Consider the following 23,487-nt stretch of genomic DNA (forward strand, 5'->3'; position numbering starts at 1 on the left):
TGCAGTCCCCAGTGCCTGACATTTTGCATGGTGGGAATGGTTTGTGAAATATCATGGACCTGCTTCTTAAAATACCAGCTAAATTATTTACCAACAGCTTCTTCATGAAAAATAGTTTTATTCCCATTTTGAAGAAGGTGAAAAATTTAAAAGTGAACTTTGTTTTTGTTTTACTTACCCTGTATTCAAAGTATCTTCAAAGACTTGTGCAGTGCTTTACCATAGAAATGTCTCATTTCAAATAAAGAAATTTACAGTGGAGTGTAACACTGCTGCTCAGAATCAGCCTTTTGGGCCACCTCCTTGAACATGACATGTCAGGAAGGTTTTGATGTTTGATTCTTCAGAAACCATCTCTGTCTAACCTGATACCTACCTTGCAGGGCTGCAGAAGGATGACAAGCAGAGTCCTCTCTGAACACCAACACTCAGCTTAGAATTATATTGGTTTTTTCAAGGTATCTCTTTGACCTAAAATAACTGAGAATATATCTGTTTGCCTAGAAGAGATTGTTGGTCCCTTTCTGTTTGCTCTGTGTGGGGGCTGAGCAGCTGGAAACAGCCAAAGAAACACCTAGATGGTCCAGCACCTTCATGTCTGTAAGCATTCCTGGGGCACAGGCAGAGACATTCTGTCCCTGCCTGTCAGAACAGCCCATTAAGCTATGGGCAGGCAGTCATTACCTGAAACCATAGTGGGACACATCTGAATTAGGGCAGGAGCCTGTCCTAGACCCAGGATGGCCCTAGGAATGAATTGAGACAGAGCACTGTAACATCACTTCTATCCACGTGGTGCCAGACATCTCTGTCCAAGCTGATGACCCCTTCAGTGTCTTGGGTCATGATTTTTTTCCTCTTGCAGCAAAGTTCATCCAAAATATCCCTCCTTTCAAATTTTGATGAAGGTTCCCATGCTTTGACATTAAACAACAGCATAGATCGATCCTGTTAAATAAGTTTCATCTTTGCTTAAATGTTTTCATGTCCTCCCCTAAATGTCCTCCATTCCTGGTGTCAGAATTTTGTGACATGAGAAGTATCACACTTGCAGGGGCACCAGCATGCCAAGAATGGTGTCTGCAGAGTAGTGATGTGCTATCTCCCACAGGAACCATTCCCCACATATCCTTCTCTTGAACTGCTGCCCCAGCCTTTGCTTGCTGACTCGCTTGCAATCAGCACCTGGGGTCTCAATGCTTTAGTGCCTTTAAATAAGCTCATATCCTCCACCCCAGAGCATTTCCTATTTCCTTCATGTACTACACTAACTTGTGCATCCCACAGCAAATTGGTTTCAAGCTGTCCCATCAGCAGATGGAAGGACAGTGATTGTCATAGAGACTCTTGGAAATGCGGAACAGGGAGGTGGGCATCGAGAATACATGGAGTTTGTTGCATCTGGTTAGCACATGCTTCAAGACAGCTATCTATAGTTCAAAGAGCTGGTGATGACAGCCAATAACCCTTTCCAGCACTGGAGTCACAGTTCTGCCTGTTGCAGTACAAAAGTACGGGTGCATTAAGCAGCTCATCTCTCAGACAGTGGAAAAGGTACAAACAGCGGATCAGGAAGAGGAGAAGGAGGGTAAGAAATTACATTGGTAGTCCCTGGTATGAGAAGAAGAAATAGGGAACGCTAGATGAGGAGAGAATAAAACTTCATGCAGGTTTTATACTTAGATTTAAAAAAAAAAAAAAAGATCAGGGAGCAGAACTGTGAAGGGGGGCTGTCTGGAATACAGCAGGGGAAGGACAGCATGCAGAGAACTTGCAGACAGCAGAGGAGAAAAGGACAAAAAATGGAGCAAAGGCTCCTTGGTGTATCAGGACCTTTTGCTACTCAACTGACAAAGTGTGTGACCCTAAGCTTATTACTTCTTCCTTTAATGGCAGTGAGCTTGCATCCAAATCCAGTGATCTGAGTGCATGGTTTTATGCCAGGACATCAGCTAGCTCTTGTTTCACACATAATCTCATGCTATGTGACAGACAGTGTCATCTGCTGAAAAGGGTTACTGTAAAATGTGTCTTGCCATGAGGGATCTTGTGTTCACTTGGAGAGAAAAAGCAATCTGTAGCTCTTAAGTTTGCTGCCTTTGCAAAAGCAAACCATATTTTGTGATGGCTGCATGTAAGCTTTCTTATGTTCAGCCTGCTTGAAATCAGTTTAAAAAAATTATTTAAAATAAGATTAAAAAATAATTTTAAACATAATGTTTTAAAAATAGTTCAAAAGAAGTTGAAGGTATTGGATTATTCTGGTTCTAAGGAGTACAAGTCAAGGCCTTATAAAGGGGGACAGTTTTTCATGAAGGAATGCACAGCTTTTTCTGGAAACCATGTCCTTTTGAATTGCCATCTCAGTTTCATTTAGACTGGTTTTGGTCCCTTGTAAGAGGATGTGGAACCATCAGCGGAAGTTGCAGCCACTTATGCACAGTAAAAATGTTACCTAATGAGCAGGAATGTTACAACCACCATTTTTTCCTTGCAACATTAACTGGATATTCTTGTGGTCATTTTTTCTTCCCAAAACTCATAAGCAGAGGTCATCCTACACATTCCTTTCTAATGAATATGTTCTCCCTTATTAAAAAAACCTAAAGAATCTTGTAGCTTTTTAACACTGAGAAAATTTGTCTCATGTACATGGTGGTTGCTGAAAAACTTTCTGCCTTCAGCTTAAGAAAAGGCCCAAAAGGTTGATGATGATACTTTCAACCCCTGCTCTTGGTTGGATCATTGAGGAGAAAACTCTGATGTGAAGGTCAGACAGTTCTTTGAAGTGGACATGTTCATCTTGACTCTTTTGACACAGGAAGGTGAAAATTTAGAAGTTTCATCATTACATATAGCATCAACAATTTCAGGCAGTTAGCGTGACAAATAAACCTTGCTTCTCATTTCTCCAGAATTGTTTCAGACTCCTCCATGAACCAATGAGAATGAAAAGATACAGTTCTTCTGGTCTGCTTTGTTGAATTATGAAACTTAACTGATGCAAAGGAGGTGGTGGGATATGCACCCTAAATGAGGAAAAATGGGGAGAGAGAAGCTGGATCATAGCAGGAAGAATTAGGGGATGAGAGCAGTGGTAATGTGAGATTGCTTCAGCTCCTTGTGGTTTTGCAGCCTGGCACCTTAGGATTTCACAGCCTTACTGTAGTTTTCACTGGCAGTCTTAGAGCTTCCCTCTCTCCTCTGTTTATGGAGTCTGCTTGTTTTGTTCTCCTGCTTACCTCTGCCAAGGCAGAATGTTACATGTATGTATCAACACAGACTTTAGGATATTAGGAAAATGTCTGCATCCACACACACATCCTTGCTTAGTGCAATGGTTCATCCAATTACTACAACTTCGTAAAAATAATGAAGGATTTTGAAGGCCCCTATTTGCATTGCCTAGATATTTTCGAAGAAATACATAATTCTTGTAATTAGTGCAGTCTTCTTTCAAAAAAGTGAGCTGCTTGAGCTAAAATCATGTTTCTTTTTTATTGTTTCGGATTAAAAGGTAAACAGTGTGTTTTGTTGAGTTTTACTACCAGCACCTTTTGAATTACAGGTGATGTTTAAGGTTAGCACTTTTCATCTGCTGAGGATTAGTGCAAGACTTGTGCAAATCTTAAAGCATGGATATACTGTTTAAATGAAGCTACTAGCTGTTGGTTTGCAGCTTGAATGTAACCCTTAGCCTTGACTCTTTAAGCGATGTTTAAGTTTTGGGAGACTAGAGTGTTTTGGGGCTACAAGGAAGACAGGTCTTTGAACACTACATTCGTTTCAATGTGATTGCACATCTAGCCGTGTTGACCTGAAGGATATGTTGGCAAAGCACTGGTTGAAAATCTGTCTACACCTTTTTTGCTACTGTGACGTCTGGTTTATTGCACGAGAGTACACATATATTTCTGCTTATCTTTACAGAAAATTTTGGCAGGGGTAGATGATCTGCAGCAAGTGAAGGCCCTGGAGATGCGAGTAGACACCAGAGAGATCAGCTTGGGGAACTTTGGTAAGAAAACACTTTATTTTCTGCTCATCATCTTGAATTTTCCTTTATGGTGTCTTGACTGGGGATTCACTAACAAACAGCCAGTGAAAAGTACCGTCCTTCTCAAAAGTTCTTAAAACAGAATCTCCTTGTACCTCACACTCTTTGATCTCTGTCTTCTTGTGTGAGGCTCTGAATAGGACTGGAAACTCTGGCAACGGGGTGAGTGATGACTTCAGTCTAAAGCCCATTAGTTTGGACAAATTTTTCTTGTATGATATGAGCATTTGCTCTTGTCTCTAGCAAAACAGGACCCAAAGGTCAGCTTCTATCCACTGTGAGATTTCCCTTTGACTAAGGATTTGTCAGTGATATCAGATGGCTTATGCTTCCAGCAGCCTGTCTTTGCACCCTGTACAGCCTCACTGAGCTGTGCTGGAAGAGCTGGAGGCAGGTCCTGTAGATGCATCATTTTGATGAGCCCCAAACAGCCCTAATGCTTGTCATTTGTTTTTATGTCACCATCACTGAACCAGGGAAATGAGAAGTACCAAAGGAATTCCCTCTGTAGCAGAGTTAACACTGAGAATATGAAGCCTTCCAATTTTTTTTAGTACTAGCAGTCATTTTCTGTCATGTAGATACCTACCACACCCCAGTCCATCTTCTTCTACGTTGAAGTTGAATAATTGCTGTGGGGTAATATTTTCTTTGCTAAAATGGAGCCGTGTCCCCAAAACTGTGTTCTGGTGCTTTCAGACAAGCAGTTAATTTTTCATATGCAAATGACTAATGCAACAGCTAACTAGCTTTAATGGGTCTTTTGATGTCTATTTGTTAAGAATGGTTGAGGAAGAACAGTGAAGGGGGCTTTTGTTGTGTATATATAGCCCCTTTGTATTGGTTATTCTGTTTATTTCATGAATAAGTCTCTTTCTCATAGGCACTTGATAATTTAAGGTAAATTACATCCGTTTCTTTCAGAGATCATAATCTGTTCAATCATGTTTCCTCCAGTTGATAAGGAAATGTCATTATGCCATTTCTATAATGCTCAAAAGTGATGCTCCCATTCCTATGCCATTTTACATTAGCTGTAAAATGCTAATGTAAAATGTTTCACCTTCATCACTCTCTGCTTCCCTTTCCATTACTGGAATAAATCCCTTCTCCTCCCCATGGCTGGGCTTTTGCAACCTTTACAGAGTACGAAATACATAACAGGATGTGTCCAGGATGCAAATAATTTCCATCTTGTTTATCTCCCACTGTTCACACCAAGAGTTGGCCCTTGAGGGCCATAAAAATCAGCACATGCAGGTCCCCACTGCTTTTGAGAGTAACAGAACATCAAGACCATTCTGAATTTCCCTTTTTTTTTTTTTTTTTTTTTTTTTTTTTTAAAGTGTGTTTCTGGGTTTTCTTCCTGTGAAAATCTCTCAGCAGCTGGCTAGGGCAGAAAGTTTACTTCAGTTTCTTTCCATCGTTTTCGCATGTCAGATGATTTTTAGGCACACGGAGTAAGGCCTAAATGTTTAGGAGTTTTGCAGAGCAGGTGGCACCTCCACTGTGAATGCTGCAAGCAAGACTGCTGTTGAAGATGTTGGGCTCATTGCTTGCTCCCTGCTGGCTGCCTGCCCCTGGAACTGTGCAGCTGACCTGGTCTGTGGTCACAGGGTCTGGAGAAATAGCCTGAGGAAAAGAGTAGGGTAAGAATCAGATCACCTGGAATGACAGATATCCAGTGTGACAGGATGTAGTTTCCCTCTTATTAGGATAGTCAAGCAATAGGAGTATCCAGAGAGGTTTGGAGACTTCATCCTGGTAGTTTTCCAAGTGAGTGAAGACCTGAGCACCCTGATCTCACAGATAACCTGGCTCTGACCAGGATGCTGGGCTTGAGACCTCCGGCTGTTCCCTCTAGCCTGGACTGCTCGGTAATTTGGTGTTTCTTTTGCATTTCAAACCTGGTTAATAAGCTTTTGTTATACACACATTAAACCACTTCACCTTGCTCTCACTGTATTCCTTAGTTGTGGAAGGTGGGTTTTATCATCAGCAAATGATCAGTCCATGCTCAGTAACCAATATTGTTTTGACTGTTTTTATGTGTGAAGATAAAATAAGCCGTGCAAGGTCTTAAATGGCCAGGTGAAAGTGTTAAAAGCTACGAGACTGAACATAACTCTGAGTCACCTGGGACTTTGCAGCACTCAAATCCCAAATTTACACCACAGTTTTCACTTGAGGTGCATTTCAAGGTTCACAGGTGGTGTTACAGGCTGTAACACAAACACTCAGGGCCCAAAGATTTCCAGAGTGATTTAAAACTTGTAGCTTGATGTTTTTCTTGAGACCATTCCACTTTGGGATGTGCCAAACTTTAAAGCACTGTCCTGTTAACCTTGCCCAGTTTGTCTGGTCTGCCTCTACAAAATGGCATGATGTGGTAGGGAGGAAGAGTTTCTTTTCTTAGGGACAAGGTGTGGGCTAAAACATGAAAAGACTGATATTGAAATATTTTCATGTGATCAGTTTTAAAATTAAGGAAAGGCTTTGTGCAAGAGCTTAAATCTAAATCTTTGTAGGGCTTGGGGTAATTGCTGAATTCTCTAGTTGTTTCCAGTGCACCTTGCTGAGTGACAGATGGAACACTGAATGCCGTGGCAAGTCTTGTATCCAGCTTTGCTTATCTTGGGATTGATTTCTGTGCTCCTCAGCTGCATGTAGTCCTCAGTTCATATTCAAACAGAGGGACTATTTCCTTTTCATTAGCTTATCCCTTCAGTTTGGATTGCTGACAGGTGTGGAATTGCATCCATGACTGCCTCATAGAAATTCCTGTTGAAAATAATGGTGGGATAGAGTCATTTAAGACACTACATAGTCCTCTTATTTCTAAGTAATTTTAATAGCTCCAAATCAAGTTACCCACAGTGCTGTTCGCTGGTCCTTATTGAATTGTTGCCTGCTGGTGGCCAGACTAAGCTGATTACATGTCTGGAGATTGCCACTTCCCTTGCAGGCGTTTTATCAAGGCAAAGCTCTGCCAAGGGTTCAGGAGCAGCCATGTGCTATTTCTCACGCAGGGTCATCATCTCTCTTTCCTCTTGCCCTGTTTGTTGGCACTCCTGGTGCAGAGCTGGGACACCTCTGCTGGCAGCCAGCGTGGCAGCAGCAGGTGCTTGCATGGCCAGGGAGCAGCACAGAGGCTGGAGGAGTGAGCGGCTGTCCATGCCCAGGATGGTCTTGGCTTAGCTGGTACTGTCAAACTCACTGAGCAAGGCTTGGACGAGCCCTGTGGTGGGGCTTGGGCAGGGTCTCCAGGAGTCACAAGGATGTACTGGGGCAGCGTTCCTATGTGAGACCCTGTCAGTGGCTTTCCCCGACATTCAGGAGGGTTTAGAGTCTTTCGCCCCCTGCACAGCTCTGTGCCAAATGGATGAAAGAGACGGAGTCTTCAAGTTCTGATTTTTCAAGGTTGCATGCTTCGTTTATTGTTTCTTATCTTACAATTTTCTCAGTGCCCAACAAGATGTTCACAGCTGCTCGGACATCTGACGACTCCTCCCGAACTGGGCTGTCCTTATCTTTTATACTAATTGCTACGTGTTCTTTATTTATCATTACTTGCCAATACCTATCACTTATACTAAACAGGTCATCTCTACCTTGACCCAATCCCCATTAAACTACTTTGTGCCAACGTCACTGCAGAAATGGAGTGAGGGAAGAAGAAAGAAGAAGCAGGAGACAACGCCCCAAATCCTCCATCTTGCCCCCATTCACTTCAATGCTAGAAATCTAAATTTACTGTTTTTTCACCCTGTGATAAGCTAAACTACAATCTTTCACACTCTTGTGGCCTGCAAACCCTCTTGCAGGGCAGGAAGCCTTTCCCATGGAATGAGATCAAAGCCAATGTCTCTCTGAGCTCTGAGCTGGGGTCCCAGACTCCCCTGTCCAGGTCTCAGACCCTCCAGGGCAACCAAAGGAATGCCCTGGACTCCAACAAGACCCTGCACTGATGTGTTTTCTGTGTGATCCTCATCTCAGGTAGCTCAACTGCAGCTGCCTTGGGTTTTCCTGAAAGGGCAGTGGTCTTACCTCCAGTTGTATTGCCCAGTTCATCCCAGAAATGTGCAAAAAAATGCATGTGTAGAAATAGCATCAAAGTGATGTATCTTACTTGATCAAACACAGCTCAAGTGAACTAAATAGACTGTTTAATTTGCATATCAGGTTGCTCTTGCTAGAAGAGTACAGCCTGTTCTCATATTTCTGTTCTGTGTTGTAGGATCAACAAAGCACAATGGTTGCCTGATGTCCAGTATAAGCATTTAACTGCATAAGCAGTTGTTTTTCACTAGTCCATACTCCAAAAGACGCAAGTCAAGCCACAATGATTTTTTTTATAACAATAGAAAAACAAAGATATATGATGCTACCTAAAAAATGGTTCATAATGTAAACAAGTATTAGAAATAGAAGTGTTGTAAGTTGTAGAATATAATAAAAATGGCATTATGGCTGCTTTCTTTTTATTCCTAGTCGGTTTTCTAAAGGTCACTGCTGTACCAAGGCACCTTGGAAAGACATCTGTATTGCTACCCTGCTTGTGAAGTGTGGCACTTGAAGCACTGTTGTTGGGGGTGTGTCTGTCACTTTTATTCACCTAACTTGCACTTTGATTTCTTTCTGCCCTTCATTTAGTTTTCTTCCACTGGTACAGTCGAATAGTTTAGCACTAGTACATTGTTGGTGGTTAGTAATTTCAGAGCCATGTAACAAAACCGGTGTTTAGTGAAAGGGAATTGTAGACAGATGAGATAACACTGCTCGTCATTCTGAATTCTCAGCCTTGTCCTGCAATCATCAGCATTTCTGTGGACCATTCTTGTTTTTAAAAATCAAGATTACAAAGGAAGGCAGTTTCAGGATAAGGAATATACCACCTGTACTTCTAAAATTAATATTAGAAGTTAATACTTCTAATACTGTTGTATTTTTATATGTTAGTATCGTGTGTCCTTGCTCTGAGGAAAGATGCCACGAGGGTTAAAATTAAGAAAATTAGAAATACACTGTTACATTGGGATAAGTATCTTGTCACCTTCTTTTACAATTTTCTCTTCCTGATATAAACTTCTGGCCTCTAATCTATTTATAAGGATTTGGGACTCTAAAAACCAGTAAAATCAAAACCAAAAATGGAACAATGAATTCTTAGCACCAAAGAACAATTACATATTGGTATGAAACTTAAAGGAGGGAAGAACCTTCAGACTTGCAGGAATACATTACAGAATATTGCTGGCAGAATTTTGCACCACCACACATACACATACTTCTATTTCAAGCTGGGAAACCACACATTAAAGTGTAACACTTTACAAGGTCCCAGGGATACGTTATGCCAAAGTCTAAAAAAATCTGAGATGGAGGATCAAGTTACAATAATGAACTAACCAGATGTGAAAATTGTATTATCAGCCTGTCACTTGGCCTCTTTGGATCCTTCAATAGTTGCTTCTTTCCTGAACCAATCCTAAATGCATTCAGTGAAAAGCTTTTTCGTGGGCAAGCCTCTCCATTTCTCTTGACTCCTCAACAAGATTCAAATCTTCGGCTTAACACTAGTCCTTGGAACTCCTTTGCCTTGTGATGCTTTGCAACAGCCTTTGCTTTGTAACCCTTTTACCTCCCTGACTGAATCCATGGCACTATTGCTCAGTTTTGAGCTGGGACTGGCGAGGCTACTGCGTCCCTCTCATGTTTTCCTTTAACACTTCAGGGGATGTCATTTAATCTCTCCATCCTGGTCAGAAACAGGACAGAAATTTCTTAGGGTCTAGATTTGTTTGTTTGTTTGTTTGTGGGGGTGTGGAATTTCTTAGGCCATGATTTATTTCTGAGGGAATCTTTGCTAGTATGACAGCTGTGAGTAATTAATAGAGATCCTAATGTTTCCTCTGCCAGGACTCCCAATTATTTTGTTGCCATATATACATGTAAACGTATAAAACTTGTTTCACATGAGAAAGCATACTCTGGAGGATGAGGACTATGTGTTCTAATTTGTTCTTCAATTTTTGTGGATTGTGGAGAATGTTTGACCAGCAAGGCTAAAAAAATTGCACAGTGTGTTTTGAATTTTTTGTGTTTTCAAAAGTGCTTTTCAAAGACATGAACTTAAATACTTGCAGTACAACATGAAGATCAATATGTGCATTATGATCACTCCAAAATAACATGAGATGTAGATAATACTTCTATTAAAACATGATTTTTAAAAATGTTTTTGCCATAAATGCTCTTATTCTGTTTGGGGAATGAACAATATGACTTCCTTTCTTACTTTTGAGATCCCACTCCCCTTTCTTTTTTTTATCCTTTGCAAAGCACTCAACTGGTGTCCTTCTGGACACTGGTAAATCACCCTTGCCAGACAGTGATTACTCAGAGAACTGGTAAAAATGTTTGCTGAGAATACATTTTAATGTTTCAGCAATTTGTCTAATTTGTCTAAAATTGGTATCTCTTCTACATGGTTGCACATTATACTGGAGGATGCTCACCAGCCTTGAGAAAACTCTGCTAGTGGGAATGGATAAATATTTGCTACTGTCCACAAGAAATGGTTTCTGAGACTTGAGCTTATGTCTAAATTATTCTGTAGCTCAGAGGGATTTGATGTATGATTTTGGTTCAGAGGTATCTTTAGAGTGAGCCAGAAAGGCAAACGTCTCTCAGGGATATAAAAAAAAGCATTAATTAAGCAATAACAACAGAATACTGAGGTTTTTATAGGTATGAAACTTGTACAATTCAATAGTAAACAAATGTATCCAGAAAATTAAAAGAAGAAAGCAATGCTTTGCAAAATGTAGCATTTGGGGGCCTGTGAACTATAAAAGATGATGTTGTGACATGGAACATTATGTGTTTGCTGTTTGACTCAAAGTTATATTTTGAAGAAGGGTTACTTGGCTGCATATCCAGTAAGTCCATCAGTACTTGCCATTAAATAGGTTATGGAATGCTGTACTCTAAAGTATCCCTTAGCTCTGAAGACTATCACTCAGTTAAAAGTCAATCAGGATGGGGAATCAGACCAAAGAAAACAGACACCCACCAAGCCAGTTTCTTTTGTTGTCTGTCGGGCAAGGTGCCATATCAGAATTTCCAGAGAGGGGTTCAAAAATTGTAATTGGGTAGTCATGCAGACAATACGTATATGTTTCAAAAATGCAAAGGATGAAATATTTTTTGAGTGAAATAATCTTATTGATTTTCTTAGAAGTCCAGCATAGGCCTGGCAGAAACAGCTAGGAAATGCTTGTAAAATGAGATGCTTCAGCTTGTAATTGTCATAAATTTCCTTTACTCTAATCCCAGGTCCTCAAAGTGATTCTTTATTCTGTTCCCACAGGTGTGCATCTGCCTAATCTGAAAGAATTGAAGTTGAACAATAGCTTGCTTGCATCTGTGAGGTAAGAAATGAATGATTCTATGAAATAAATATGAAGAATAACAGCCCTCAATTTTATTTAAGTGCTAAAACCTTCATGCTGCTTTCATTCCATCCATTTCTCCATGCTATGATAATGTATTAGGTCATGAATAATGCTCTACTACCACAAAAGTTTAAGGACAGGACCTGATCTGGAGTAAATCAGTGTATGTGCAACGGTGCCAATGAATTAGCCCTAGTTTGCCACCAGGGAATTTCCTGCTATGCTGAAGTCCATGGAAATTTGCTGCACATTTGAAAGGAGCTAAAAATTCTCCTCTTATCTATGTCTAGGTGCTTAGATTTCATTGTTTCAGCCTCTGGGCTTTTACTGTACACAGTAGCCTGTTCTGTACAGGTCAGACCAGTTCCTCAGCTGATGAAAATCACTTTGGCTTTACTGAAGTAAATGGAATCAGGTTTATGAGAGCTGCTGTGAAGTCTGCATGTCCCTAGCTTGCTGAACTGCATGAAAACATCACATTTTCTCCCAGACACCTGGGGGGAGTTGATTGGTTGGAAAAGTAGAAGTGAAAACCATCACAATGAGGAGGCAGAGCTCTCTTCTCGCTCCTGTGCTGATATCTGTATTACCCTTGCTAATTAATGCAAAGTGGAAAAATACAGTTCGTATCAGAAAAGGGCTGTGTAAAAGGCCCTGTTTTAAGCAGGACTGCTCTCTGGCTTTGTATTGCTATCTGCTAAATTCATGGGGCAAAAAGTAGTGGGCTTGCCAGTTCTTGTTAAGAGAACACGATCTGTCGTAAGAAATGGCAATAAATTCTTCTTGGTCTCTCTAAAGTATCTAGTGAACTTCAGTTGCTACGCTTGGATTTCATTTTCCCTTGTTCTGGTGATGAGATGAGGTATCTGCAGTGTAAGTTATGATTTTCTTGCCTTCTAATTCATAACATGTAAAAGTGGTGATTCTACATTGCTGCAATTATTTTAATAGCAACTGATGGTTGTCATAAGCATGAAATTGCTCCATTATTGCAATGGAGGAGTAAGTAGTGGGTGAAAAAAAATCAATTTCGACAATATTAAGAGATATTATATTAAAAAGAAAAAAATATTAAAAAGTGCCTTTTAGTTTGATCAAAACTCCATATTCTCTTAAATTGTGTCAACAGAAAACCTTTTGATCAATTCTGTTGGTACTGAATATTAGAATGCAGTTCAGGAAAACTAAACTGCTTGGCTCATGATTTTAGCAGGATTTTGCACCTCCGTATTCTGAGACTGTAATTTCTCAATGGCAAACTATTTTCTTTTACCTGAAACCCTTGTGGACCTTGATGCAGGGAATGCTTGGTCTCAAGTTGAGTTTTGATTTGACTTATTCTAATGTTAATATGTTTGGGCTTGGATATCAAGCCTAATATTGTGATGATTCCCAGGCACTCCAGCCCTAGGAGAAGCTACCTGCTCCTTCTTGTGTGTGCCACCTAAATGCAATTGTCAGGGAATAGGTAAAGGAAGAGGAAGATTTTGTTAGCTCTCCCAGATGTGAACTGAGTCTATATAGTTACAGCAGTAGCTTTGTTTTGTTAATTCCCATCTTTGACAATCTGCCATTGATAAACACAGATCATTTAAGGGCACATCCCATGCAAGCACAGCCTTGTACTTGAACTTTATTTTTGGATGTCTGCATTGTGTCAATTTAATGCCCATTAGAGCAACATTGCTGCCAGATCAGTAGTGATGCCTGCTATACCTAATGTAACGTAGCTGTTCCCATTCTAGAGGCTGCTGCCATTTACTCCAAAATTCAGAATCTTATTTCTAAATTAATCCTGTTGATATTTGAATTCTGTCCAAAAAAGTGATTATTTTGTTTTATTCAACCAAACCCTTGCAAATGAGGCTTTTGAAGATGACAGAAAAAATTCTTCCTACTTACTGAAAGTAATTCCCACAGATTTTGCCATCCATAAGGTCAGAATCATTGTGGTTGTAATTTGAAAATGGATAGCAGATAATAGGAAATGTCTTGTAAGGACCGACTGGAAGATTGGTTTTATTTACTGAGAAGAAAGCAAGGACTGAAAAGCAGAAAAAATATAGAGAGTGTTTAGTATATACTTGGGGTGCTAAAAGCAGACATTCTTTATGTTCTGTTTTATGTTATAAAAACATATTCTGGTGAATCATTATGAATAAAAGGCTGTCAGTGTGCATGTATGAGTGGGTAATAAGATGGGAGACTTTGTGTTTTGTCACTTTATTTTTGTTTCATCTTGTCTTGCAGAGTAGGATTACCTAACTATTTTGGGATGAAATGGAACAAAAACATTTCTTTTTTTTATTTTGAAAATGGAAGAAGAATTGACTTGGTAGATGTCAAAATGAAGGTTTAACATCCTGCCTTTAGTTACTGATTTTTTTTTTGAGGCATTTAGTCCTGTCAACCTCACACAGGAACTTAAGTGGTGAGGATGCTGAGGTGTGCAATGGAAATCAAAGGAGTCATGTTCTGACAGTGAGGAATCAAGGTATTCTTGTATTACAATTTTCTGTAAAGAGAGCAAGGCTTGCTAGGTCAGGGAGTTTGGATATTGGCTTTTCCTGGTAGCTGCTCAAGAAGTTGTGATTCCTTTGATGGGGAATGTGTTTGAGCTACCTTATTTGTAAATTCATGGTCCTTCCCCAATCCTCCTAAAGCTTGTATTACTTTTGAATACTTGAAACTCTGAGAGGGTACCATTATCAACTATTTAATTTAATCCAAAAGGAAAATATATCCAAGTTCATTTGTAGATAATTGATCTTGGTGGTTGAAAGAAAATTTCTTTCTTGGCTGTTTCTGGGTTCTGGCCCATTGCTAAAGGGAACAGCTCTGGAAAATCCAGTGTACTGTGAAAAGAAAATAGTTCATATTGTTGTTAATTTTCTAAATCACAATAATTTCATGATGTCCTTGTTTGGTGACCTTCACCCATTTGCTAGCAACTGAGAACTTCTAGATTTATGAAGTGATAATTGAGGATGAAAAGTCTTCTATTCTGAAGAGTGCCTGCTAAAATCTGAAGAGTGCCTTTTTTCTTTCTTTCTTTCTTTTTCTTTTTTTCTTTTTTTTTTTTTCCTTTTTTTGGCAGGGGGTGGGGTGTGATGGCCATGGTCCTCATTTTTTAACTGCTTCCAGTAAAAGAACTATATTCCAACGCTAATGAATTGCTACTTCTGCTTTGGCATGTGGCCTGTGTATTTTTTTATCAGATTGCTTTTATTCTCAATTGAGGGATGAATGAAAAGATCTGTTTAAAAATGTTTCGATAAATATCTTTATGAAAGGGCTTTTAAATCAGATAGGGGAATCTTGGGACCTGGTTCCCATAAGTTTCCAGAAGAAGCTGTTTTCAGCAGCTGAAGCTAATTTCCTCCCATTCAGCGCTACACATTGTAGCCAGCAGAAGAGTGATCTACTCTTGGGGCGTCTCAAGCAACTGCTTCTAGCAGAGAGAGGCTGTCATATTTTAAGTGAGATGAAATGCAGAGACTGCAAAGTGTGCGGACAAAAATGTGTAGGAGGATATAGGTAAAGGAAAGCAGATTTTCTTCATCCAGATTGAGTTAACATTTCATTGCTGCAGTTCTCTTAACTGGTCTTGCACTCTTGCAGAAGCATCCCCCAGAAAAAGAGGAAAGTAATCCTGGTCTGTTTCAGCTGGTAAAATCATCAGGAGGTTCAAATGAGCAAGGTGCAGAGCACATTCAAAATCAACAATTCTTATGCTTTTATAAGCCTTAGGTTTTTGTTTTGTTTTGTGTTTTAACACCAGCTCCTGGAGACAAGACTAGCAACACAGGAGTCTCTGTATTCACATTTTGAAACGTTTTGAACCCTCTTGGCTGTGGGGGGAAAAAAAACCAAAAAACAAAACACAAAACAAAACAAAACAAAACAAAACAAAAAAAAAAAAAAAAAAAAAAAAAACCACCACCACCTGTAGATATGAGCCAAGTGATTTGAGTAAAGATTTTGCTGACCATTTTATGACTTTAAGAAACCAGAGCCAAACAAATTCTTTCTTAATTCAGGGTAAGGGCTCTAAAGTAATGTTTAAAAGTGTGTTTTGAGACTTCAGTCAGGATCTTTAGATATTTTAACTTAGCAATAAACTTCCTTTTTGCCCAAAAAAGAGTTTAAGGAAATATAATATCCTGTGTTTTTAAAGCCACAAGATATTTGCCTTCAGTGACATTGCTCACAAGCTGAAAATTAAACATTGGTGCAATTGCTTTGCCGGATCTGGATCAAGTTACACCATCTTGTATAAGACTGAGCCATGACTCTGATCACCCAAAATTTGATGCACTGCTGATAGTGTGTCTAGGCACCAACTATTTTCTGGATAGTTTTCCCTCAAATGGGAGGAGCATGGCTGCATCATTCTCCTAAATTTGCTTTTTTTCCCTTGTCATTTTTACTTATTCTTTTCCTGTCTCTTTTTTTATTTTTCTTCAACTTTTTTTCCTCCTTTTTCTTCTGCTTGTCATTTCCAATCTTTTGCAATTACTGGATTACTATGTTTGATGTACAGTAACATGTACATAGGTACATAGATATCACATGCAAAAGCAATGGGTTTTGTGCAACAAGGATCAGCATTGCTTTTATGATATTTAAAATCCCCAAATCACTTCTAAAATCAATTCAGTTTGCATTAGAGCTGCAAATCTTTGTCAACAGATGATGTACTTGTGTTACAGCAGTTTCTTATTGTGTTAGTGAGGAATCAGTGTGCTCTTGCTCTAGGTTGTTCTTACATATGCAGTCAGAGAATTACTGCTCTGATTTGGACAGGGTGAATCCCTTTATACCCTTATTTCCGCACCCAGAGTATCACTGCTTACTTTCATATTTGCATTTCAGGATGGGGAAAGCATTTAATTTCAAATGCAGGCTAGTTTCTGTAGAAAGTGTTCCTGTTAATTCTTTTCTGTAGCTGGACTGAAAGTCCTTCAGCAATTAAAGTTGCTATGAAGTCTATCTTAAGAACATGTTCTTTGTGGACTTTGAATGCTTTCCAGGAGCCAGGAGAGCATTTAAATTGAATCTTAATCTCTGTATTAATGAGTCTTCTCTGTATTAGTGCCTGCAGATCCCTGGGAGTATTACAAACCTGGGCAAAATTGCTGCGACCTCAAGTTTTATTTAGCATTGATGGTTTTAAGGATATTCATATTATTGATAAAAAGTAATTATTTGGCGACAGAAATACAGCTTCTTTTAGTTGAGTGGATTATTTTTCAGAATAGCACAATCAGCCTGTTTGCCTTCGGCCCTAGGGAAATCTGATTACTTTGACCACTTATCTGTCCTGGGTAGACCTCTGGTTTAATTTCACCAGGTCAGGTGCCCGAAGTAGAAAATGTGTCTTTGTGACTGACCTTAGATATCAGGACCTGACAGTCTGATTCTCCAGCAAGGGAAGCTGAACTTTTTCTGTACAAATGCACAGATGGAGCTTGGGCTCCATTCTGCAGCAGGCACAGAGGACACCAAAACAAGTTTGTGGCCTTGCAGTGCCTTTCCATAGTTTTTACCATCAGCACCCCATTTTCTGGGAAGTCTTCCCCAGCTGAAACTCCCCTGCCTTCTGTTTCAGACTGTCAGGTACAAGGTGTACCTGTGAGGAAGGGGATGATGAGGCAGGGCCTGCCCTTGCAGCTCCAGGTTTGAGTCTCCTGGCCGTGGCAGGGTTGGTGAGGAGGGTGCAGTGCATCTCTCTCCTCACAGAGCAGAGAGGATCTGCTCTTGTCATCTGAGCAGTTCCATAGCACCAGGTTTCTTCCCTCAGGACACCACTATCATGTTTCTATTTTGTGACTGCCATACAATGCAGGATATAAAAACCATCAGAGGATCATCATAGACCACAGCAACACTTTTTGCATCATGAACATGGCTAGTGAAAAAGCAAAGTAAATAACTAATAGCTAATGTGTGCAGGAAGGCTGCCAGTAAACTCCTGCAAGGTAAGACAAGCCCATTAAGTAATTGTGCTGCTTCTCTGCCCACTATCTGAATAGGCACTCCACTTTGAGTTTATTTAATAAAGAGAGGCCTTTCCTTTCAGGATGTTTTTTCATGCTTTGCACCTATCCAGCTGAACCAGGTCTTCAAAAAAAATACAACACAGCTCCTGGGTTAGCTGTATAAATATGCTGTATTTCCTATCTCAGCCTCTTACTTTATGCTGGCCAGACACAGTCTTTCGAATGAGTTGTGCACAAGGCTTTTCCTGATGGTATCAAGATCTTGGTTATATTCTCTGGATGGATATGATTAGTAAAAATGTCGATAATAACTTGTGGATTTCTGCCAGCAAATAAGTACTTATGTCCCTGGCTATTAGGCCAGTTTGCAGCTGCTCTGTTTCAGCTGTCAATGTCAGGGTTCACTTATGAAAATTTACACCTAAATATTCATTTTAGCCAGTGATGAGAAAAAATGGTTATAATCATGGTGTGAGAAACACCAAAGAACAAGGTTGGGAAGCAACAGTAATTAGCCCATTGCCAGTGGAACTGTTAAGGAGGCTTTCCTGTCTGACCATCCAGGAGCCACTCTGGCCGAAACACTCACACCGCCCGAGATTTTCACTGCTGACACTAAAGTCCCTTCACAGTGAGCAGCCCCAGTGACCCGGTGGGTGCCCCTTTTGGCTCCCTGCACACCCCACACTCACAGTCAGACAGAGTTCCCTTACTGGTTCAACCCTGGGTTTCCCACAGCAGAGTCCCAGACGTTTGGATCCTTAGAGGAATTTAATTGTGGCACAATAACACAAAAACACCTCAAGCCGGGTGCCTTCTTCCTGAGTAGTATCCAGCTGTGAAAAGATTGTCTTCATGAAAATAAGAAAATAATCAGCATTAGTTTAATGGCTCTGTAGGTTGTTTTGATTCTCTCCTACAAGGGAATTGCTTCTCCGCAGCTTGTTTGATTTTTTTTTTTTATTGAAAATAATTATGTTCAGTGGGAAAATATGTTCTTGGAATGCAAGGTAAATGCTGAAAGGGAAGGAATCAGGTTGGAGGGGAAATTATGCTAATGGTTGTATTTGTCAGTTGTAACTGCCAAGTGAGAGGAATAAAAATGAATAAATAGATAGAGTTTCAGTGTACAATCAGTTTCATGATTTAATTTCTATAGAATATTCTCCACACAGGAGTTGATTTAGTTGTTCTTATTTTCTGCAGACACATTGCTACACACAGAGGGCCTGTTGCTATTTTTTCCCCTAAAATGCATGCACACTTCTTTTTCTCTGGCTATGTTCCTCATTTGTTGTGTGACAAAATTTTATCCTTCTATCATGAGGTCTTTAAAGGATGCATCAGATCTCTCAGATGCATCAACAACTGGATCAATGGCTTAAAGAAATAAATACTGAAATGCCTTTGTGTTTTCAGAGGTGAAGTTGTGATTTCATCAGCAGGTGTAATGCGTGCACATTCTTCATCCTTTGCCATAAGCTGCACTATGTGTTCTTCTTGTGGGGGTAAGAATGTGAACACAAAGGTCTGATAATGAAACTTACCTCCTACACTTTTGGTAACAAGTTTTATGAAAGATTGTGTGTTTGAAAGACCATTTGTGGCATCTCCTGGTTTGAACTTCATCAACCTCACAATCCTACTACTCCACTTTCTACTGTTTCATCTCACCATAGGCAAGAATTCAGGGAGGTTTGGTTTATAGAAGTTGCTTAGTGTTGCAACTACAGTTGCCTCAAAAGCAAGGTCAAGATGATATACATCCAGTTAACACACCTGCACCAGATTAGGGATGTCTACTGGTGTGCTGAAAAGGAAATGCTGAGGCTCTGCCTTGTAGTAACACCCTCAATATTGGAATCTGTAAGGTCCTATCTGACTCAGTAATCCTGTGATGGGCTTTGAGGTCCTCCAAGCTTCTCTTCTGCATCTTGTTTGCCTGTTGCAAAAGAACATCTGGAGGCCAGTACAAAATCTCACTTGAAGCTATTGTTCAAGGAAGAAGTGTTGACTCAGGACATATGGAGACAAGTCTGTCATGCCAGATCTGTAGTGAACATTAGGGACTGAGAGAAGAAGGAAATTTGGAGGAAATCAACAGCCATTCACAGGTCCAAGATGTACCTGTTTCTGTTTCTTACAAGCTTCTTTATTTTTTGTTTTCTTATTAGATGTATACACAGATTAAAAAAAAAAAAAAAAAGAAAAAGTTGCAAAGAAGAAATGGCCATCAGCCTCAGAAGGAAATCATTAGTGTCATACAAATGTGCCTCATCTAAAGAATTTCAAGAACCTGTATTTCCACCATTGTATATTCAGACTGAATCATTTTAAATTACATTTTCTCCCTAGGTTTTCATATCAACCCACTTCTGCAATATTTCAAGTATTTTTTGACAGCAGAAATTCTATAGCCATTATCATGACAAAAATTGAATTGCTACTCCAAGCTGATCCAATTCTGTAGTTGTGTGTGGTCAATTAATCTAGAATTCCAGATTTTCTGATACTCAGAAAAAGACATTTCAGGGACTTTTTTCTTCTTGTGGTATGTGTCTTAACACCACTGAATCTATCTGAAGATTTGGATCTTTTACAGAATATTCCTTCTGCTTACCCTGAAGCATTATAAGTTTTAAGTGTTGATTTTTGAAGGATATATTAAAACAAAGTTGGAATAGATCTGTCTTACTCTGCCAAAGTTCAGACCTGGAACATACTGTGAAACAGGCACACAACATGTGGGAGACTGAAAAGTTATTTATGCAGGAAATTTCAAAGCACTGTGGGATTCAGTTCTTCAATGTAAGTAACTCATTCTGTAACCACAGTTTCATTGTCCTTTATATTTTTTATATGTAAGCTTTCAACAGTGGGAATGAACAACTGCCAAAGCTATAGGAACTGTCAGTAGCTCTGGGGTTAAACTGAGGGGCAATGGATCTGTGGCTGTGATAGTTTTTACTGTGTGTCTCAACTTTTTCCTGCTTGAAAATCCATTTGGTCTTGTGGAAGATGTAGTGCACCCAGTAGGATGCGGCCATGGTGTGCTGGGTTTCTACAGTTTCTGGGGTGCGGCTTCATGCCAAGGGTGGGAGCTGAAGTAGGGTGGAAAAAATGTAGTCAAGGGCAAGTCTTGTTTGACAGGACCACACTTTGGCAATCTCTGCTCCTTTCAGATTGTGGGAGCTGTGTTAAAGCAACTGTTCTTTCATTGTGAGAATGCTGTAGCAGTAACTGAGCTGACAAACAGTTTTAACGATCAAAAGGAAATTAACACAAAATTACGTTATCCTTCCCACATGTTTTATATTCATGTGTGAAGGAATTGCTGTTCCTGACTCCATCAGCATTGATCAAGGCCATTATTCTGCTCTAGGTTTGGGGTTTTTTGACAGCAACTAAAAATGAGAGCACTTGAAATTAAAGCTACATTTCATTTGTATGAACTTCAATAGAAGTAAGCATCTTGGTTACCTTAGGCACAAGTATGACGAGTTACAGAAGTATATGTATCAGCGCTCCCACTTACAGGTACCTCTTTCCTGTTGGTCTCACAAAGCACTTTTTGTTTAAATGAGGCATAATCTGACAGGGAAAATAAAGTTCTTGAGAGTAATATAGCACTTTATGTAATATTGCATTTGCTACAGTGGTTTCAATGAGGCAATGAGAAGCAACCATGGCAAGTGAAAAAGCTGTAAGTCAGGGATAGCCCAGAGATGTATCTCATTGGGTTTGGGTTTTTAATATGTTGTCATCTCCTGTATCCAGATGCCATCCTTGCCTGCCAGCCCTGGAGGGGGAGGCAGAAAGTGCTGGGCACTGGTGTTGATGCAGCAAGGATTTTTATGCAGCATCTCTGGTTGAAGCATGGCCATAGATCTGTCCATGGCAGAGCTCAAGTACTATTATCCAGAGCACCAGAGTGATCCTTGGCTCCTGTCCTGGAAAACAGCCAAACTGCCTTGGCTAGTTTGTGGTTTTGGCTGCTGTACCCTCTCCTTGTTTTCAGGTTTTTGTTTTAGTGAAAGTGCTGGCCAAAAGCACGTGGCTCCTTGATAATTGTAATTTGCCTAAGTAGGCCCACAAAAGCTGTGGTAGGTGTTTCTCCCTCGGCACAACAAAGACAAAAAGGCAGAGTCACAGGCTGGATGAAGTGTGACACGTTGAATGTTCTCCCTGATCTATTTACCCCTGGTGCAGCGCCAGGCAGATGCATCCATTTCCTCCCAGACACCCATTTTGCTGTCAATGAAGTGTTCAGCAGAGATCCACAGCTAAAAAAAAGCAATATACAAGATCTTTCCAAACTTGGAACTTAATGCACAAGCAACCAACAGAAAAAAACCCCCACAACTCTAGAATAAAATAGTGAAATTTGTTTGTTGGGACAAATACTGCCAGGGGCATTAGCACTGCAGCCCATTTTGAAAACAGCTTCTTATTCATAGTAAGGTTGCCTCAAAAATTTAGGACCACAGAGGCATGCTACTGCAAAGACCTTTAACAATAGCTTTTAGTTCACACAGAAATTCTTCATTTGCATGTAAAAGGGAGTTATGAAAACAGAATTTCATAGACACAATTTTTATTTAAGAAGACATTTGGTAAATGCAAGCTTTCTCTTCAGCCTAAAACAAGCTAGCCTTCCTCTGATGTATTTAACAATTGCCTAGCAAATTTGCTTTTTGCTTAGTTTTTGTAGTCTCCAACAACATGTCTCAACAGGATTAGGAACTCTTTCTGTTGAAAAATTGCACAATTCAGAGGGTAGAATGAGACCAGATTATTAGGTGCTATATTTCCATGGTATTTCAGCCTAAAAGTGGCCTTCTGGCAGCAAAAGATGAGACATGATCCTTGTTATCTTGCTCCTTGGGCCATGGTTCACTCTGGCACAAGGGAGCATAAGATGCTAAAGGCAACCTGAGTGTAATGGTGATGTAAAATGTGAGACCGAGGAGAACAAGCCAACAGTTCTCAGCATATTGCTACTTGAATTTTGAAGTGTGAATACAAAACCAACGAAGACTGCAAAGCAAGGCAGGTAGGTCATCACATTCACATGACATTTGTTCAACTGTAGAAGGACACTGCAGGGACAATAAGGACATGGCCTCAGCACTCTTGCAGAGTTGGGGGCTGTGTCGTGGGTTTGATCAAGTATGGGGAACACATGCATACAATCAGTTTTACAATTTTGAATACAGCTATTTGAGAACACAATGAAACTTTTATGTAAGCTTGCTATTAGAGCATATGTTACTGATTTAAATAACATTCAGGCTTTAAAAGTTTTTGTTTCAGATGTCAGAATTATCTGTACAACCAAACTGTTGTGTGCTGACATCGACCATATCAATGTTATCACAGTGCGGCTTGATAAATTCCACTTGATTTCTGTAGATTAGAGATGGGATTCTTTTATTCCTTTATTTTGTAAGACTGTAGTTTGCGCACTCTCTTACAATCTAAATTTCTCTATTTACCAGTGCATTCATTTTCAGAACAATCTTTAAAATATATAAAATCTGCATCAATGGCTATTTTAGATGTATTGAAGATTTATTCAACAGATGCAGCTGTACTTTGAGATAACTGCTTGCAAGTTCTGTGGATTTAGTGCTTTATTTCTAGGTAAATGATTCAAAACTGACTTCAGGAAGAAGGGGTTCAAACTGACTAATATGTTCAGGGTTTTGCTGTTGTGTTTACTGGGTAGCTCGAGCTCAGTGGAGCTATTCAGGATTTATTGTCGTGAAACCAAGAGTAGAATTTGGCTCTCTAGGTCTGATATTCATCCAGTAAAAATTTGGATCAAATCAGTCCCTGAAGAACAAGGATGTTGGATTAATGGAAGAACACATTATTTCTCAAACTTGTTATTAGGTACTGTGAGCCAAATTGTTCATTGCCCCTCTGCTCTCTCCCCAGCCTGGGGGAGTGATGACAAGATGGGAGCATC

General features: G+C 39.8%; 1 protein-coding gene across 11 annotated transcripts in view; it reads left to right on the forward strand.

The window, feature by feature from the left end:
• LRRC56 (leucine rich repeat containing 56) overlaps positions 1-23,487 on the forward strand; it is a 62,063-nt gene that overhangs the window by 17,639 nt on the left and 20,937 nt on the right. For 9 of the 11 annotated variants that reach the window (XM_040067305.2, XM_040067301.2, XM_040067309.2 and 6 more), the window contains 2 exons: positions 3,931-4,018; positions 11,430-11,490. In XM_040067305.2, coding sequence (XP_039923239.1) covers positions 3,931-4,018; positions 11,430-11,490 — 149 coding nt within the window. Of the gene's footprint in view, positions 1-3,930; positions 4,019-11,429; positions 11,491-12,312; positions 12,388-23,487 lie in introns of those variants that run through there. The other 2 variants (XM_058421011.1, XM_040067313.2) reach the window with 2 other exon arrangements.

Source organism: Hirundo rustica, chromosome 6 (assembly GCF_015227805.2).
Source record: "Hirundo rustica isolate bHirRus1 chromosome 6, bHirRus1.pri.v3, whole genome shotgun sequence".
NCBI lineage: Eukaryota > Metazoa > Chordata > Aves > Passeriformes > Hirundinidae > Hirundo > Hirundo rustica.